This window comes from Nicotiana tabacum, chromosome 21, assembly GCF_000715075.1.
Source record: "Nicotiana tabacum cultivar K326 chromosome 21, ASM71507v2, whole genome shotgun sequence".
Taxonomy (NCBI): domain Eukaryota; kingdom Viridiplantae; phylum Streptophyta; class Magnoliopsida; order Solanales; family Solanaceae; genus Nicotiana; species Nicotiana tabacum.
This window is the reverse complement of record NC_134100.1, coordinates 33,567,787-33,586,310: the sequence shown is the minus strand read 5'-3', so window position 1 is coordinate 33,586,310 and position 18,524 is coordinate 33,567,787. Positions and strand designations below refer to the sequence as shown.

General features: G+C 36.9%; 3 protein-coding genes across 4 annotated transcripts; all 3 read left to right on the top strand.

The window, feature by feature from the left end:
* Window positions 1–9,369: 9,369 nt before the first annotated feature.
* LOC107794719 (uncharacterized) lies at window positions 9,370–10,586 on the top strand. The gene is made up of 2 exons (XM_016617242.1): window positions 9,370–9,496; window positions 10,291–10,586. The coding sequence occupies exons 1-2, from the start codon at window positions 9,370–9,372 to the stop codon at window positions 10,584–10,586; spliced, it is 423 nt and encodes a 140-aa protein (XP_016472728.1).
* Window positions 10,587–10,764: 178 nt separating this feature from the next.
* Window positions 10,765–11,560, top strand: LOC107794720 (uncharacterized). The gene is made up of 2 exons (XM_016617243.2): window positions 10,765–10,823; window positions 11,149–11,560. The coding sequence occupies exons 1-2, from the start codon at window positions 10,765–10,767 to the stop codon at window positions 11,558–11,560; spliced, it is 471 nt and encodes a 156-aa protein (XP_016472729.2).
* A 1,858-nt stretch (window positions 11,561–13,418) lies between these two features.
* On the top strand, window positions 13,419–15,665 carry LOC107794722 (homeobox protein knotted-1-like 1). Of its 2 annotated transcripts, XM_016617245.2 has the most exons (5): window positions 13,419–13,606; window positions 13,832–14,002; window positions 14,443–14,593; window positions 14,733–14,765; window positions 15,423–15,665. In XM_016617245.2, the coding sequence occupies exons 1-5, from the start codon at window positions 13,421–13,423 to the stop codon at window positions 15,449–15,451; spliced, it is 570 nt and encodes a 189-aa protein (XP_016472731.1). In that variant the 5' UTR covers window positions 13,419–13,420; the 3' UTR covers window positions 15,452–15,665. The 2 variants fall into 2 exon arrangements, with proteins under 2 accessions (XP_016472731.1, XP_016472732.1); XM_016617246.2 differs by lacking the exon at window positions 14,733–14,765.
* The last annotated feature ends 2,859 nt before the right edge of the window (window positions 15,666–18,524 follow it).

Below are 18,524 nucleotides of genomic sequence, written 5' to 3'. Positions count from 1 at the left end.
TTCACATTTTGAGTTGGAGAGCTCGATTTTAGGCAATTTTGTAGGGGATTTTCACATATTGGATCGGGGTAAGTGTTTTTGACTCGTATTCATCATTATTCTATAATTCTATCTTTATTTTAGCATTTAATTAGTAAATTAAAGTGAAGGAATGAGGGATTTTGTGGAAACTTTGGAAAAATGAAAAATGGAGGTTTCAAGGTCGATTTGATGATTTTGGTATGGTTAGACTTGTAAGTGAATGGGTGTTCGGATTTTGTAAATTTTGTCGAGTTCCGAGATATAGGCCCGGGGTTGACTTTTTGGATTGACTTTTTGATTTTGCTTAAAGATCTTAGTTTTATCATTTGGAATCAATTACTATAGCTTTTATTAATAGTATTACGTTATTTTGACTAGATTCGAGCCTTACGGAGGTTGATACGCGCGGAAAGGACTTGCTAAGGGAGTAATTTGGCTTGCTCGAGGTAAGTATCTTATCTAAACTTGGTCGGTGCATTAGTTGCCTGAATTATTTGTGATAGCTACGTGCTATGGGTGGCGTACATGTGCGGGGTTGAGCCCATATGTGCGCACCGGGGTACTAATTCCACGTTCGGGAGTGTTTAGGCTATGACATGCCTTGAAATGACTGATAAGCTTTAAGTTGAAATGTTTCTCCTACTTGTACACCTTTGTGAGCTATTTGTACCATATTTGAGATTTTGTTGAGCTTATTTTTCCGGTTGAACCTGATAACTACTATTATTGATGGAAATTATCTGTTTTGGTTGTGATAGCACACATTTCACATGCCTACACTATAGCATGCTAGATAAACCAATCCAGGAGTATTAAATTGGTAATTATTGATCATGTACATATACTCTCGTATATTTGTTTTCTCTATGTTATGAGCTGTACAGGTAGCATGTGACCACGCCTGGCGGATTGTGATTGTTGGCACGTGAGTTGTCTGTGTGGTTGATATTATTAGCACATGAGTTGTCCATGCAACACATGTGTTATCTGTGCGGATCCAGATATTGATGTTATGAGCACGTGAGTTGTCCGTGCAGGTTATATTATTAGCACGTGAGTGGTCCATGCAGCGTGTGAATACGAATCCATCCCCTAGGGTCACCCTTTCATGTTTCTCTCTTGATGGTATACACACGGTTATTGAGGAAAACTGATCAGTAAGTTGGTACGGATATGGAAAAGCTGAGGAAAGTCTGGCCAGAGTTATTTTGGAATTGCATCCATATCTACTTGCAATTTTCATAGTTTGTTATCTGATTATCTGCATATCATCTTATATGTTGTATCTGTGACTGAGTAGTGATTAAAAGTAATTGTACACACACGCACAGATAGTCCTCTCAATATCTTACACATATTCACATTATTGTTCTATACTTGTTGAATTATATGAAGTTGTACATATTATAACATGTATCATTTATAATTCTTGTTTCTTTTACCTCACCGTTGTTAGTTACGATACTTATTGAGTACATTGGATCGGTTGTACTCATACTACACTTTGCACTTAATTGTGTAGATCTAGGTATGGGGACCAATTTTCAGTAGTAGGCTCGCTTGTTGGACTACCAATAAGAGGCGAGGTAGAGCTGCATCCTTGGTTGCAGTTTTGACTTGTCTTTTCCTTTCATACTGTTGTTACAGTTCAGATAGTGTTATTATTGTTCAGTTTTAGACTTGTATTCCGTTGTAGAGCTCATGACTCCATATTTACTAGTTTTCTGGGATTTTACTTTGTATTAGCAGTATTTGTTGTATTGAGATTTCAGACTTATGTTATTTCTATAAGTTCTGTTGTTCTGCTTTCCTTTATTATCATGTTTTGACTTGCCTAGCCATTGTATTAGGCGACATCACGACGAGTTGGGATTTTGGATCATGACAGTTCTGGGCTGCAGGTTATTTATTTATCATGTTCACGATGAAGTTCTCGAGTTCATGGAGTATTATAGAGGTTGGATTTCGCGTTCGCGCTTGGGCTCTCGCATTCGCGCAATTGAGAGGCCAGTTGGCCATCGTGTTCGCGCTGGGGATGTCACATTCGCATTGAAGGTTTTTGGCACTGAGTGGTTTTGTTCTTCGCGAACATGGCCTAGGGACGCGTTCGCATTATGTATAGCCGGGGCCGATTGTTTAAGTTTCCAGTTTCGGGACTTTGCCTATTATTTCATATTTTGAGCCCTAGACTTCGAAAAAAGGAGATTTTGAAGATCAATTTCACTACTACACTGGAGGTAAGAAATTCTCACTTGGATTTGGCTTTATATTTTGATTACCCATGTATTTCTACACATAGAACCTGGGATTTTGAAAGGAAATTGGTTTTTGCCTATATTTTAAGAGGTAGTATTTTGGGAAATTGTGTACCGATTTGGACTCAATTTTGGAAACTAATTATGTATTTGGACTTGGCAGCTTATAGGTTATCGTATTTTGGTATTGGTTTCGTATTTTGGCCACGCGAGCCCAAGTGGACTGTTGGTGACTTTTGGAGATGTTTTCAAAAATCAAAGCTTTAAAGATTGGGATCGTTTTCTATGGCATTGTGGATTTTCTTGGATGATGTTTGGCTTGGATTTGTGCGGTTGGAGAGCTAGATCGAGGTTTTTATGCTATTCAAGGTTGAAGACTAGTCCGAGTGAGGTAACATATCTAATCTTGGTTTGAGAGTAATTATACCTATGGACTATGATACTTGAGATGTGTTGAGGGTGACACACGTATTAGGTGACGGGCGTGGGTGGGTATACCGGGATATTCATGATCTGGGTAGACTTTAGGCTACTATGATACTTGTTTTTTATCATGCCTCGTTATATCCGTGTTTTCTTTCTCTACTTGTATGACTACTTGAGTTGTTACTCATGCTACGGATCATTTCTAAGTTATGTGCTTACCTGTTGGGACATGATAGGGGCATTGTTGCTATTTTGAGTTGTTTGCCTTATTTGTAGTCATATCCTCAGTCATAATTTTTATCTACATGTTATATCTCGGTCTCTGTACATTATTTATAGATCATATCACATGCAGTTGATGCCTTTAATATGTGATATTGTTTGGGTTGAATTCTATGAGACGTGAGCCATTGAGACTTGAGCGGTTGATGACTGATGTGGGACATAGAGTCGTATTGTTATTTATATTTGGATCGGGTTACACGCTTTAACGAATTGATATTTGAATCAGATTGCACGTCGCAATGATTGATATTTGGATTGGGTTTCATGCTGCAACGGTTATATTGATATTTGGATCGGGTTGCATGCTGCAACTGATTGATATTTGGATCGGGTTGCACGCCGCAACGGTTATATTGATTGTTGATTTATATTTGATCAGTGCTTGAGAAAGGACCCACCCCTTAAAAGTCTAGTATTCACAGTGAGCGCATGCAGAGTGATTTGGTATGTGATGGCAAGGGAAATTTGTGCCAGGCACCCGTACAGTGTTGAGTGTGATTGTGTATAGTGTGGGGCACCTGCGCCAGGCACCATGAGCGTGTTGAGTGTGCGTATACCTAATGAGTTCATTATAATGTTATTGATTTGACATGAATATTTGACATGCAGGCAAAAAGGTGTATTTTCCTCCTGCTAGATGGTAGATGAAATGTCTTACATGTTGTTGAAAGTTTGGAAATCATAGTTTTCTTGATAAACTCATGTCTTAGTGATTTTGGTGGTAAGATTGGGGCTTTGACTGTTATACTTTGAAATTCTATCTAATTTTCCATATTTGTGAATGAGTTGAACATGATATCTCTTGAATTTTTTTATTTTACTATCATCATTATATCATGTGTTGATTGATTATTGGTGCTGGACACTGATCTTCTTTCGAGCTCGTCGTTGGATTCAGCGCGAGGTTGGGTTTGTTACTTATTGAGTACATGGGGTCGGTTGTACTCATACTACACTCTACAGTTTATGTGCAAATTCAGGTACTGCTGGGCATGGTGATTGTTGGAGTTCGCACCGGATCTAGTTTGTGGAGACTACAAGGTAGCTGCTATGTCGTTCGCAGACCTTGATATTCTGTTTTGTTTATTTCTATTATCATTGTTCGACCATTCAGACTGTTCTATATTGAGGATCTGACTCTAAATTTTGAGATTTCATAGTGTTCATGTACTCGTTGACACCAGATCATGGGATGGTTGAAGTTGCGTTATTGTTTCTATTTCGGATACTTTCTGATTATTTTGTTGTTTAGATTATCAAGTTCTGTTATTTTAGTTTATTGTTATTGTGGCATTGTTGCCTTGCCTAGCAAGCGTTGTTGGGTCGTGACACCTCCATTCGTTTTCCACCTTCCGGCCCCGGTATGCGCCTTAATGAAGGCTTCTGCAAGCTCAACAAAAGAGTTAATTGAATATTTGAGAAGGAGAGAATACGAGGTTAATGCTCCTTTTGTAATTGTTTCTTCGAATTTCTTCACTATCACTGGCTCGATCTCCAATTGTTTTAGGTTATTTCCTTTGGCTCTGGTTGTATATACTACGATGTAAGCCCATGGATATAATATCCTACTATACTTTGTAATGTCCGATATTTTTAATTTCTTCGGAATCGACAATGGGGAAGCACTCAATTTTTGCGGTTGTTGAGAATATTTATCTGTATCGATCCTTTGACCACATGTGAAAATTTTGGAATTTGCTCCATATGTTCACCTTGATTTGTGAGCTATTTTTGGAAAGTTAGAACTAAATTTTACAAGTCTGAGTTGTCCGTTGTACTTGAACCTCTGGCTCCGAAATTATTTGAGAGTTTCCCAATACTAGAACCTCGGGGTGTCGCAACCAGAATTGGCAAATCCATTATCGGTACTATCGGTAAATGTGCACATGCATTCATAGTCAAGGATAGAATAGCCTCGTGGATTTATTGATTTCAAGACCTCTATTGAGCCATAAATTATGCCAGTTCTTACTGAATTTTTTATGCTTCACCGTGCTCAATCCTTCGAGCTGATGGTTCCCTGGAATGATTCGGGAGTGAATTTCGAGGAATTTAACGAGGCAGTTGATTTCCATCATTCAAATTTTGGTTAGTGGATGTCTCTCCTACTTGCTCGTTAACAACATTATGTAGTATTTCCCCATACATAGTGATTTTGTATATTAGTAGTAATCAAAGACAATTAGTAGAAATTTTTGGATGAACAGTAGGATTTCTGGGGGCCTACAGTAGACATCAAACTGTTTAACCTAAAAACTGGTTTAAGGATAAAATAATTAAATTTATAATTATAAACCCTCAAGAAATTAATTCAATCCCTAAATGAGTAGACTAATGAGATAAAAAATAGAATTGAGCAATGAATTGATAATAAAGTTAAAAGGAAATAATTCTTATTCAATGATCCATAATGGGAAGGAGTTGTCGAACAAGATTGATGAATAGTACAGATTAGTAGAAATGATTAGCTACTTGTATCTTGTATGAATATATGAATATGAGTTGGGATACAAACATGACGAATTGAAAATATTTATAGCACAAAGTAAGTGTAACTATTCCCTAGAATTGCGCTTGTTCATTACGAACATTAATTAGCCAACTTGAATAATTTGTACCTGCCAAGGAATTAATGCAGACTTTTTGGGCACTTGACTTTTCAGAGACTCTAAGTGATGACTTCCTAGATAACATTATCTGATCATGATATAGACAATTCGAGATTTATGAAATTATGGGATTAAACTCTAGTAGCGCATTTATTTAATCAGACCTATTTAACGAGCATTTATTTGGCCCTTCCATTATGTCTTAAAAGATTTATAACTTCTGAGTAATACTAAATTTTGTAATTACTGAATTAAAACTTACCCTCGAATTTCTCAAAAACTATAAGTATATCGGTCTTCTTATTCAGAGACTCCGAATAGTTGCTTCCGGGCACTTGATAATTTATCTGGAGATACACCTTATCCAGATATTCGTAGTCTTTTTGGATATTCGATCATTTTCCGGAGACTCGGGATGGTTACTTTTGGATTAACATTGTTTGATATCGATTTAGAGAACTTGGAATTTACTTCCTTAGTTGACCTTCGAGTTTGATGGAACTCACTAGGCAATATTTGCAACATATTGGTTATTGATCTGTTCACATGTCAAGACTTTTTTTACCAATACAGTAACATAGATTAAAAGGATGTGGTCAAACAAAAGGATGTTTGACCCTTCAAACAGTTAGTGTTATATCAAGAAATATATAAACATAAATTAATAATACGAGATGCTCGAGTTATAATTCTTTAATTCTTTTTTAAATAATTCGTGGATTGAATATCTCTTTCCTCGCCTTGATAAATGCCCCGGTGACACCATGCGAGCTACAAACGGAAACGAAATATTAAATATCAATATTAGAAAGCAAACTTAAAGATAGAATTAATAAAATAATCGAGAATAAATGTAATAGTCAAACAAAGAAGAAATCTAGAAATTTAGATGAATGTTTTACGCAACAGTCGATATACTAACTTGATTGCCTCCAAAGAACAACAAAACATAACTCACGATATAAAGAAACAAACAGAAGATTTTCCTAAAAAATCTCAATTCTTGAAAACATGCAATCATGAGTCAAACTCGAACCAAGAAGTCTAATTCATCTCAAAAGAGGTTTACTAATATCTCAATATGCAAAAACTTCGAGGTCCCCTATTCATTGGTAATTTATTTTTTCTTGTAGTGGAAGGTCTAGAAATCAAAAGTAGCCCAAGAATCAAACTATCTTTTTGAATACAATCATGTGACAACACTCAAATAGCACTCAAATTGCGCAACATGCTTGGAGGTCCTATGTTGTCAAGCTAGCCACACTCAGATAACACAACAAGTTGGATCTCCTACTAGGTCAAGCTGACCATGCTCAGATAACGGAGATTTCTCCCTTGCTCTTTTCCAATCTCCTCTTTGCCACAAAATATTATCTTATCCCACATTTAAATTCCTCTTCAAACTATTCAACTCATTCCAGGTGTGGAACAAAGTCATAATTTTATGGTTCAAACCTTCCCTGAATCACTCCAATTCAAAATCATATATGGTGGTCCATGGCTTGCGAATTACGCGTTCATATTGGTTTGAATAAATCAACATAACAGTTCACTAGATATTCAAGATCATCCGTAATATGTTATGCTTCTTCTATCCAGGATCGTATCACCTAGGATATCCTAATGGATCACTTAACATAATATGAAGGCCTTGGCCAAAGATTCCCCTACTAACATGCATTTACAAGAATAGTTGCAAAATTTATGAACGTTGTTTATTGATATTTACTTGTATTTTGTAGTACTTGAATATCTGCCATCTGGTACTACTATTACAAATTTTGATACGTTTGGTCCCATTTTGATATCCAAATATGTTTGGCCAAATTACAAACTTTTTAAATACTTTCACGAACTTCTTTTGGCCTTTAAAAATTGTCTAAATTAAAGATTTCTTTCATTCTCAAGTGAAATAAAGGTTCTACGGGCTTTTCTCTCTCTAGAATGAGGTCTCCTCTTAGCCATTGTTGAATATGACGAGGAAGTCAAAGACTGGGTAGAGGGCAGCATACGCAGGAGGTAATCCAAGTAACATGAGCAGAGCAAGAGGAATTTTACAAACATCTTATGCTAAAAAATCTCGAAGTGTCAATGTCTTTCAAGGAATACCACCACAGGATCTCAGTCAATCAACCACCGATGGTGGAGGGTTAGGGATTTGGTCGATAAACAACAGAGACGGTGATGGAAAGCAGATAGAGAAACGAAAATCATGGACTGATATGGTTGAAGATGATGATCAGACAATGGAACGGGGGAATGCAGTGAAAAATATTGAGGTAAGCCCTAAATCATGAAGCAAAATTGTAGCAAGCCCAATTATAGAGGGGTTGGACCTCACCCTTCAGGAACCCGACAATCTCAATTTGAAGATCATTATGGAGGACATAATGAAACCATGATGAAAAAACAAGGGTAAAATCATATTGAAGCTCCACAGAGGGAGGGTGGATAGGGCCAAAGACAATGAGTGGGCATACAAAGAAATAATGGAAATACAGGACAAGGGTGTAACCAGGAAAAGGCAACAACCTCTGGTGTCAGGCATGAGAGATATCAGGTCAGCAAGCCAGGGCTTGGGAAAGCAGGGGAAGTAGTATAGAAGGGTACCACTATTAGAACAATGAACTCCTTTACAACCTTGGGAGATCACCAACAAGAAGATGATGCTACAAAGAGGGGAACTATGGCAGGGGATAAGAGTCAAACAGGAAAAAGGGATGAGATGACCCTAGGAAAAGGGAGGGATGGGGACAACCCCTTCCCAAATTGATAGAATTGGATTTTGGAATGCCAGAGGATTGAATAAACCACATAAGCAAAAGGAAATGAATCTGCTTATGAACAACCAAAAAGTTGGTTTATTTAGTCTCTTGGAAACTAAGATTAAGAGGGGCAAGGCACAACAAGCTTCTCTTAATCTTTGCAATGGTTGGTCCTTTAATACAAACCCGGCACAACACCCAGGTAGAAAAATATGGATTGTTTGGAAACCATTGGTTTATGATGTTAATATAGTAAATATTACTGAACAACTATTGATATATAGATTCAATGATCAAAGTATGAGGAAATAACTCGGATTAGATATCAAGGGCATACATCAAATGGTGAAGGGCCCATGGGAACTAATGGGGGATTTCAATTGTATTCTGAATAGAGAGGAAATATTAGGGAGTCCAGTTACCATGGCAAAGATCAAGGAATTCAAAAAGTGTGTGGAGGAATGCTCAATACAAATCTGAGATCCTCAGGGGCATACTATACATGGAGTAATAAACAGGCAGGTGACAGTAGAGTCGAGTAGAATTGATAGAGTACTTGTCAATTATTGATTGGTTGTCAAGAATGCCTGCATCTGAGGTTCACTATATGAGTCCAGGGTTGTATGATACATTCCCCTGGTATTATCAGCTGGGAGAGTGGAGTACAAGGGCAGAAAAAGATTCAAATACTTCAACATGTGGAGTATGGCTACTGACTTCAAAGCAAGGATAAAGGAAGGGTGGAAGACTAGTACACAGGGCACACATATGTATCAGTTAATGGGAAAATCGCATAAGATCAAGAGTACTCTCCAAGAAATCAATTAAGACAGATTCAGTAAATGGAAGAAAGCCAGAGACCTGTTCTTGCAACAAATGGCTAAGGTTCAATGGCTCACACTAGGGGATCAAAACACAAAGTTCTATCATTGAATGCTGTAAGCTAGGAGGAATAGAAACAAAATATTCCATATCAAGGATATGTATGGGGAGGAATGAAGTGACGCAATGAAGATACCTGAAGCATTCATAGAGTTTTATACTGACTTACTGGGAACGAACCAGGAAGACAGGGCTCGTGTAAATAGCTACTTGGTTAAGCAAGGTCCTCAGTTAATGAGGAGCAAAGGAATGGGTTAGAGGTAGAATTCACAGCTGCAAAAGTGAAGAAAGCATTGTGGGCTATCTCAGGGGACAAGGCCCTAGGGCCAGATGGGTTTGGTAGCCAATTTTACAAAGACAACTAGGACATTGTGGGTAATGATGTGATAAATGGGATTATGAAATTCTTTAGAATAGGAAGAATGCTCAGAATAGTAAACAACACAGTGATAAAACTAGTTTCCAAGAGTACACATGCTGATGCAGTGGGTGACTATAAGCCAATTGCCTGTTGCAACATAATATACAAAGTAATATCGAAGATGTTATGCAATAGATTAAAGAAGGTTCTTCTTGAGATAATTTCTGACAACCAAAGTGCTTTTATTGCTGGTAGAAGTATAGTACACAATATTTTAATCTATCAAGACCTGGTGAGATTATACAAACGGAAGAATACTACTAGGAGTTGCTTAATAAAAGTTGATCTTCATAAGGCATATGACACTGTGGAGTGGGGATTTGTTGAAGAGATGTTGCATGCTCTTAATTTCTCTCAAAGGTTCATTAGATGGATTACGACTTGTATCACATTCACTCAGTACACTATAACTGTAAATGGAGGGGTATTTGGTAGCATTAAAGGCAGGCGTGGCCTTAGACAGAGAGATCCAATATCCCCTCTGCTATTTGTGATTTGTATGGAATATCTATCTAGAATTATGAAGTGGATAACTAACCAAAAAGGATTCCAATATCATACATAATGTAGAGGCATCAAGTTGAACCATCTGTGCTTTGCAGACGATGTTCTGTTCTTTTGAAAAGGAGAATGGAAATTAGTGGAACTGATCCTCAGTGGGCTCAAAACATTCTCACAAGTATCTGGATTGAACACAAATGCAGCCAAGTCGAATATCTATATGGAAAATATAGAGACACAATGCCTCCAGGATATCTGTGAGCTAACAGGGTATCAGCAAGGAACACTGCCTTTTAGATATCTTGGTGTGCTAATTTCTTCTAAGAAGCTATCAGCCACAAATTGTGAAATGCTAGTGGACAAACTAGCAATAAAAGTAAGAACATGGGGTACTAAACACCTATCCTTTGCTGGTAGGTAGGGTGTTACTGGTGAGTGCGGTTCTAATGCAGGTACATACCTATTGGGCCTCTATATTCATTATCCCTAAGAAGGTACTGAGAAACATAACAGCTATATGTAGGAGTTTTCTTTGGGAGGTGAAATGAAATTCTACCAAAATGCCATTAGCGGCCTAGGACATGGTGTGTTGACCAAAGATGCAAGGAGGATTAGGGATAACTGACTATATCATATGGAATGAAGCAGCAATGGTTAGGTACGTATGGAACATAGCTAACAAGGAAGATAATATGTGGGTTAAGTGGGTCAATCATCTGTATATAAAGGACCTACCATGGTGGCAATACTCCCCCCCCCCAACAGATAGTTGCTGGTACTGGAAGAAAATATGCTCCACCAGAGACAAGTTTGCTAGAGGTTTTATGAATAATGGATGGCTGAAATAAGATGGCAAATACTTAGTGAGGGAGTGGATACCAATGGAGCAAGGGAGATGCAGAAGAAAGATCATGGTATCGAGGGGTATGATGTAGGATGAACATGCCTAAGCGTTGCTTCACTAGCTGGCTTGCCATGCACAGAAAGCTACTTACAAAGGATAGATTGCTAAGGCTGAAGATAAGCCAAGACAACTGGTGTATTATTTGTGGAAGCCAACCAGAGACAGTGGAACATTTATTTTTTGAGTGCAAATTCTCTGCGGCATGCCTACAGATGCTATTAAAATTGGTGCAGAAAGGTACAATAAAAAATGATGTCAAGGGGGTATGGCATAGATCAATAAGAGCGGTCAAAGGGAAGAAGTGCAGGGCGCTTATCACAGCAATGACAGCAGTGTTGATATACATAATATGGTGGGCAAGAAATGAAGCTCTATGGAACCAGCGAGCCCCTTCACCGGGTGTTATATGTGCACAAGTCCAGCAAGAATGCAAGATTAGAGTAGTAATTTTTTACACAGGAAATGTAGCAGGAATGAGAGGGAGTGGATAGATCAATTGTATAGGAAGTAATGATAACAATAGAATAGGAAGACGGAGTAGGGAAAAGAGGAGCAAAGAGAGGATAAACATTTAGGGGCACTCGCATGCCTGGCTAGGATTCTTGTACATACTAGGATTCTAGTACATTCTTTTTATTGGGTACTGGTGATAAATAAAGCTTTTTGTTTCACCAAAAAAAAAAAGATTTTTTTCTCGACCATGGTAGTTCAACATGTGAATTCTGATAGCTAGTTACATTTTTCATCATGTTATCAGTTACTGGTTATTGTATAGATTTTACATGAATAGTTAAATTAATTACAAGTGACAGATTTTAAGCTAGACAACCTTACAAGTCATGACCTCATTATGCAAGTATCTTTTAAACCGTCTAATTTAAGTTCTATGCATATCAGGTCCTTGCAAGTTAACCACAGGTAATTAGTTAGAGGATAAATAAATTAGTAAAAAATGATAACTAACCTAGGATAACATGTTCAATTATACTTATAGTATGAAATGTTTTGCATTATGAATGTACAGGCTCTTCTCTTTTGCATTTCCGTTATCTGCCTTCTTCTTCCTGTCCGTACGTATCCGAAAGTTGATCGACACCAGGTATAATAGTAGATAATAGGAGGCTACGTAATGTTCCGCTATTGAAACTTGAAAAAGTAGCTTTCAAGTTCTCGTTGTTTCAGTAAATCAATTGAACCCTGATAGTATATATTTGGTGCCATGGTCAAAGGATTCATTTCATATAGTGATTATTGAACAAATTTTGCAGTACATATATAGATAGGAATACAGTTTCCAGAGAAATGATTTTTATTTTTAATTTTTCCCGTACAACCTGAAAAAATCATGTGCAACCGTACATTTGGGACCCCATTCAAGAATGTGACCCTGCAAGATCCCGTGAACCAATGAACAGTGGTAATAACATTCTCCTCACAATACTCCTAAATAGTGATGACGCTTTGACAAAGACATGTTTTGGAAAAGAACATTGCATACAGTTTCTCCACAGTAACGAAGTTGAATGCTCTCTCTCATGATCTGCAGCCTTCAAAGTAAAGAAAGAAGATTTTAATTCCTATACACAAAAAATCTAATGTAAAAAACTTTTACACTATTCGATCACACCTAAAAACAATTACAGGTAATCACTTGAGATTTGTGAAATTAGTAACATAAAAAATAAAATAGTTAACATACTACAATATAAAATTATACTAATAGTATAAGCTGGCAAGACACTCCACCACTCTTTTCCAAGAGAAGACAATTGACATCTTGTAAAAAAAAGTTACGATGTGTAAATAGGTTAAAAATAAATTTATGTATATGTACTATAGATGTTGAATTTTTTTATATTTTTACATGCTATCTTGAGCTGAAATTTTGGCTCTCGACACCGGTGAGTATAGGTTAAATTCAAGAAAGAAACAAGGAACGAAAGGCTACTAGTACAGTAATAAAGAGAGGGGGGCACTGTAACATGGAAAACAAAGTAAGAACTGACTCATCATAGCGTAGTTGTACTAAGTACACTACGAAAGGTCCCCAGAATCCAAGAAGCCCATGAAATGTTCCTTTCGACTATGCAAAAAGAGATAAAAATATGAATGCAGAAATAGTCATATTCTCTCTCTCTTTTTATGATAGGAGTGTTGCCTGTCTGACTGATAGAATAGGTCGTGCATGCATGGGTCAATCAGTATCTTCCAAATATTTGGAGCTATTGCTTTCCATTTACTATAACTAGTCATTTCAAGCAACCCTACTCTTTCTGTATATAAAGTATATAAAGTGGACTATTGAGTGTAGCTATAGCATTTTTGGTATCATATAGATATACATATTGGGGATGGAGACAAAAAGTGACAACTTTGGAGATGGAGAGCAGCTGGAAGCAAAGGAATATTTTAGTTCTAGATCAGGAGATGCCGTAGAAGAAGATAATAATGAAGAAGAAACAGAAGTCATCAAGAGGAAAATATCTTCCCACTCTTTGTATGATCTTTTGGTTGACACTCACTTGGACTGTTTGAAGGTATTTATATTATTATATAATCCTATATATATGAATTTGCTTGAATTATTCTACTACCCTATTACTTAATTTTTCCGAAGAGGTAGTAAAAGATGCTTGTGTTGCTTTCATCTTCAAAACCTAGTTACTCCCTTTTTTTTTTCTTTTTTTTTTTGTAAATCTAAGAAGCGCATAAGGTTAACAGAAAATCAAGTAGAGTATATTTTTACTGTTTTTCGTTAGCAGGTTTGTTCGGGTATCAGTGAGATTGACAAAATTGAAAGAGCTGAAGCAAAGGCAAAATATAAGAAGCGTAGCTCACACACAATGGATCAATCAAAAATGAACAATAACTTTGCTGTTGATGAGAAGCTCAGCTCACTCGCAATTGATCAACCAGAACTGGACACTTTTATGGTAACAAGTTTCTGCATTTTTTCCAAGTTTGATAATCATTGTATGTATATAGAAGCATATAAATCTGCAACAGACGCCATCTCTTTCTTTTTCTTTGAGTTAATTCCATATTGTTTCTTCTTAGTCTATTATAGTTTATCCCATCACAACTATACATATTTGATGTAGCAGGTTTTATGAATTCAATGTTTTCAATTGAAATAATGTACACAGAGAGGCACAAATGGATTAAAAATTAATAGATATCGTAAGATCATGCTTATTCTAAAATCATTAACTAATTCAGATCCTGAATTCAACTCTAATCCTAACCCACACATACTTAATGCACATATTATACTAGTAGTATATTTACCTACGTTTAAGTACACACTAGGTTTATGGGTAAGAGCTTTAATTTTTGGTAATAAGCTAAGAATAAATTGTTTTTTGGTGGACAGGAAGCATATTGTGTGGCGCTAAGCAAGCTAAAAGAAGCAATGGAGGAACCTCACTTAGAGTCCATAAAGTTCATCAACCATATGTATTCTCAACTTAGCGACCTCATGGAAGTTCCTTCTGTTTCCACTTTATCTCCAACAGCATCTTTTGGTAAAAATTAAATTTAAATCCAGTTTTAACAAAGCACTTTATTCATCAGAAATATTTTGTATAAGATACACACTAACACAATGTTATGCATTAATCCATTTACTATCGAGTTTAAGCGTGGAATATTTTACATCACTAGGTCAACCAAGGGATATCGACAGACAGACGACAGGTAAGACTCCTTAATTAAAATGTAAGATTTGTAATTTTGAAAATAAGACAAGTTACTATGTACTACAATCAGGGGCGGATGTAGCTCAATAACGTCGGGTTCAATTAAACCCATAACTTTTGACGCGTAGCATAAATTTATGTACAATAAACTACTAAAATCGCAATAAATTATAGATATGAACCCATAACTTTAGGATATAATAGGTTTAATACTTAAAATCTTAAAGGTTGAACCCATAAAATTTAAATCTTGAATCCGCCGGTGACTACAATAGAAAAAGTTGACTTGATGGTGTAAAAGTTATATACGCTGCGGTGTATATAATTAACTTAAACTCTTTATTATTTGAATATTAACTGGTGGAGAGCAAAAACATCAGGCCGGCCATTTGAAGCTTAAGAAAGTAAAACTGAAGAGCTGGAGTAACCAGATTCATTTAGGTAAAAGAAGAAACGAAGTGTTCGAGTCCAGATACTTTTTTAGCTACCATAGCAATATGCCATCTTTGTCATGCATGTTGAAACTGATTTTGATATTGCAGTACCTAAGTCATACGCACAAATGGTAAAGCAGGCTCTTTGTCTTCTTTATAAATATGGTTAAGAAAGTGCTTTCCCTTACGATTTGATCTTCTGTTCTTTATTCTTTTTGTAGAAGGGATGAAGGCCCATGGGAACAAATGAAATGGCACGAGAGGAAGCTGATTGATCCAAGAATTTATATATTAAGCTCACAATTTAGCATCATCTAGTTACTAAGTTATGATATCTATCCTGAGCAATGTATGGTGGAATTTTCTTTTCTATAGACTGCCACAAATCGTCGTAGTAAACTTTTTTTTTTTATGTAATATAATGTTAATAATGACTATTGCCAACTGGTGGAGTTCACAATTAAGGGGTTGTGCTTTCTCATATAAGTAACTAAGGTATGAAAGGCTTGTTGAACAAGTATTTGTCATAAGGTGTATTTAAGTAGAGCAAGAATTTGTTGGTCGAGGGTAAAGCTAACTGCTAACAGCTTAGTTAATGGATGTGTTATCTTCTTCATAACATCTGCAAAATGCAACAAATGGTAATTCCTTACCACACATGGTGATAATTCATAACATCTGCAAAATCCAATAAATGATAACCCCTTGCCACACAAGGTGAACTTTAGATGTTTCAGATTAAAGCAACGTGAGCTGTTAAATATTGGGTTGATCTAATAACGGATTAATTAAGGTTCAACTCTGAAGAAATTCAAGAAAGATGGTATGGAAAATATTTTTCTATTTCTCGTGATGTCATATGTACAATGCTATTCCTATATTTATACAAAGAAAGAACCATGACCGTTGGCTACAATTTGTGTGTATTATTATATGTGCATATGTCCTCATCAGTGACCTTCACTTTAAGAGAAATAAAAGGAGTTTGATATACTAAAGTTGAACATATTCAGACATATCCTATGTCCCACTGTCTCCTCCACTTTGAGCCTCTGTCTGAACACTACGACTTATCGAGGCCGAAGTAATTTTTCCGGCAACACCCCCCTCAAGTTGAAGACCCCAGATCGGACTCCCAACTTGCCCATAAAAGAACGGTGAAGAGGCCCAGAGAGGGCTTTTGTGAAGATATTAGCGATCTCAGATGAAGATGGAACAAAAGATAGAGAAATCAACCCATCCAGCAATTTTTCACAAATGAAATGGCAGTCAAGCTCGATATGCTTAGTTCGTTCGTGAAAGACAGGATTTTTTGCTATATGAATTGCTGCTTGGTTATCACAGTGCAAAGGCACAGGAAAAGATGGAGGAGCAATGAGATCTTGAAGAAGACGAACTACCCAGGCAATTTCAGCCACCAATCGACGCATTGATCTGTACTCCGCTTCGGTCGAGGAAAGGGCAACAACCTGTTGCTTTTTTGATTTTCATGAAATTGGAGAACTGCCCATGCTTAAGAAAAATCTACTAACCGAACGTCGGGAATCAGAACAAGCAGCCCAATCGGAATCACAGTAGGCAACAAGTTGAAAAGATGAATCTGGAGACACAAAAAGTCCAAGCCCTGGATCTTTACACAAGTATCGCAGAGTATGAAGTGCTGCCTGATAATGCCTAGTACAAGGCATTTGCATGTATTGACTGAGTGTCTGCACAGCAAAAGCGAGTTCCGGTCGTGTATTAGTTAAAAAATTGAGCTTGCCAATCAATCGATGATAAATTGTAGGATCAGAAAGGGGAGTTCCGCACTCAAAAGAGAGCTTAAGAGATAGATCAAGAGGAGAAGAAGCATGTCTGGAAGCCAAGTAATTAAACTCAGTGAGGAGGTCTAGAGCAAATTTCCGCTGTGTAACCACTAATCCATTCTTTTCGCGTACAAGTTCTAATCCCAAAAAATAATGCGCCTCACCCAAATCTTTGATTTTGAATTCAATGTTCAAGAAATGTTTAATGTCTGCAACTTCTTTGGCATTGTTCCCAGTAATTAAGATATCGTCGATATAAACTACAGGTATAGTAACCAATTCACCAGAGATCTTAAAAAAGAGGTAATCGTCATTAAGTGATGACTTGAAACACCTTATTCCTAAAGCAGCAGATAAACGAGCGTACCATTGGCGAGATGCTTCTTTAAGACCATACAACGACTTGCGTAGTCTACAAATAAGAGAAGTAGAAGGATGAGTTAAATCTGGAGGAAAGCGCATGTAAACTTCTTCATCCAAATCGCCATGTAAGAATGCGTTGCTGACATCCAGCTGGTACAATTTTCAATTTTTTTTCACTGCAATGGTAAGAATATATCGAATCGTTGTTATTTTTACTATTGGAGAGAACGTTTCTGTATAATCCAAACCTTCCCTTTGTGTATCCCTTCTGATAACAAGACGTGCCTTTAATCTTTCCAAGGATCCATCTGACTTTAACTTCACTTTATATATCCATTTGCAGGGCAACGCCTTCTTTCCTTCAAGCAAAGTAACAATGTCCCAAGTGCGATTGGATTCCAGTGTGTCAAGTTCTTTTTCCATAGCAAGTTGCCAACCTGAATCCTTGGCTGCCTGATAGTAAGAAGTAGGTTCTTGTATTTGACATATAAAATTTATCATTGTCTGATTATCTTCTGTTAGGGCAGAAAAAGCAAAAGAATGTATGGGAAGTAAAAGGGGATTAGGAGAAAAATTAGAATACGCAGTATTACAAATATAATCTGACAAATAGACTGGTTGGTGATGCTCTCTTTATGATTGTCACAAGACTGGCCCTGCTGGGGAGGGTAAGGCTTCTGTTGGAGGTGTAGTTTGAACTGAGAAAGGGGATACAATAGGACTAGACAGAGGGAGAAGAGAAGAATTAGGACAAGAATGAGATGGTGACTGTTGAACAGGTGAACTATGAGACTAAGTATGATAAGGCTGTGGGGTAACAAAATTAGGAGTAGAAGACTCATGAATAGGGAGGAAGCTGGCAGGAAATAATTTAGACATTGGAGTGGAAAAGGAGAAAGGAAAAATAGCTTCAGCAAATCTCACATCCCTAGAAATAATGACCTCATTAGAGAGTAAAGTTAGAATCCTATACCCTTTCTTCCCAAATGGATATCTAAGAAAAACACCAGGGATTGCTCTAGGATCAAGCTTATCCCTATGTCGAGACAAGGTAGAACTAAAACATAAACATCCTAAAGGCTTAAGAGAGTGATAATCTAGTAGTTTATCAAAAAGAACCTGATATGGTGATCAATTTTGAAGTACATTATATGG

What these genes read in the sequence shown, in the direction of transcription:
- LOC107794719 (XM_016617242.1), top strand. Translation starts at nt 9,370, where the DNA reads ATGAAGATACCTGAAGCATTCATAGAGTTTTATACTGACTTACTGGGA. An exon ending in AATGAGGAGCAAAGGAATGG is followed by an intron (nt 9,497 to 10,290) that starts GTTAGAGGTAGA and finishes TCTTTTGAAAAG; the next exon opens with GAGAATGGAAATTAGTGGAA.
- LOC107794720 (XM_016617243.2), top strand. Translation starts at nt 10,765, where the DNA reads ATGCAAGGAGGATTAGGGATAACTGACTATATCATATGGAATGAAGCA. An exon ending in AATGAAGCAGCAATGGTTAG is followed by an intron (nt 10,824 to 11,148) that starts GTACGTATGGAA and finishes TGCCATGCACAG; the next exon opens with AAAGCTACTTACAAAGGATA.
- LOC107794722 (XM_016617245.2), top strand. Translation starts at nt 13,421, where the DNA reads ATGGAGACAAAAAGTGACAACTTTGGAGATGGAGAGCAGCTGGAAGCA. An exon ending in CTCACTTGGACTGTTTGAAG is followed by an intron (nt 13,607 to 13,831) that starts GTATTTATATTA and finishes TTTCGTTAGCAG; the next exon opens with GTTTGTTCGGGTATCAGTGA. An exon ending in ATCTCCAACAGCATCTTTTG is followed by an intron (nt 14,594 to 14,732) that starts GTAAAAATTAAA and finishes TTACATCACTAG; the next exon opens with GTCAACCAAGGGATATCGAC.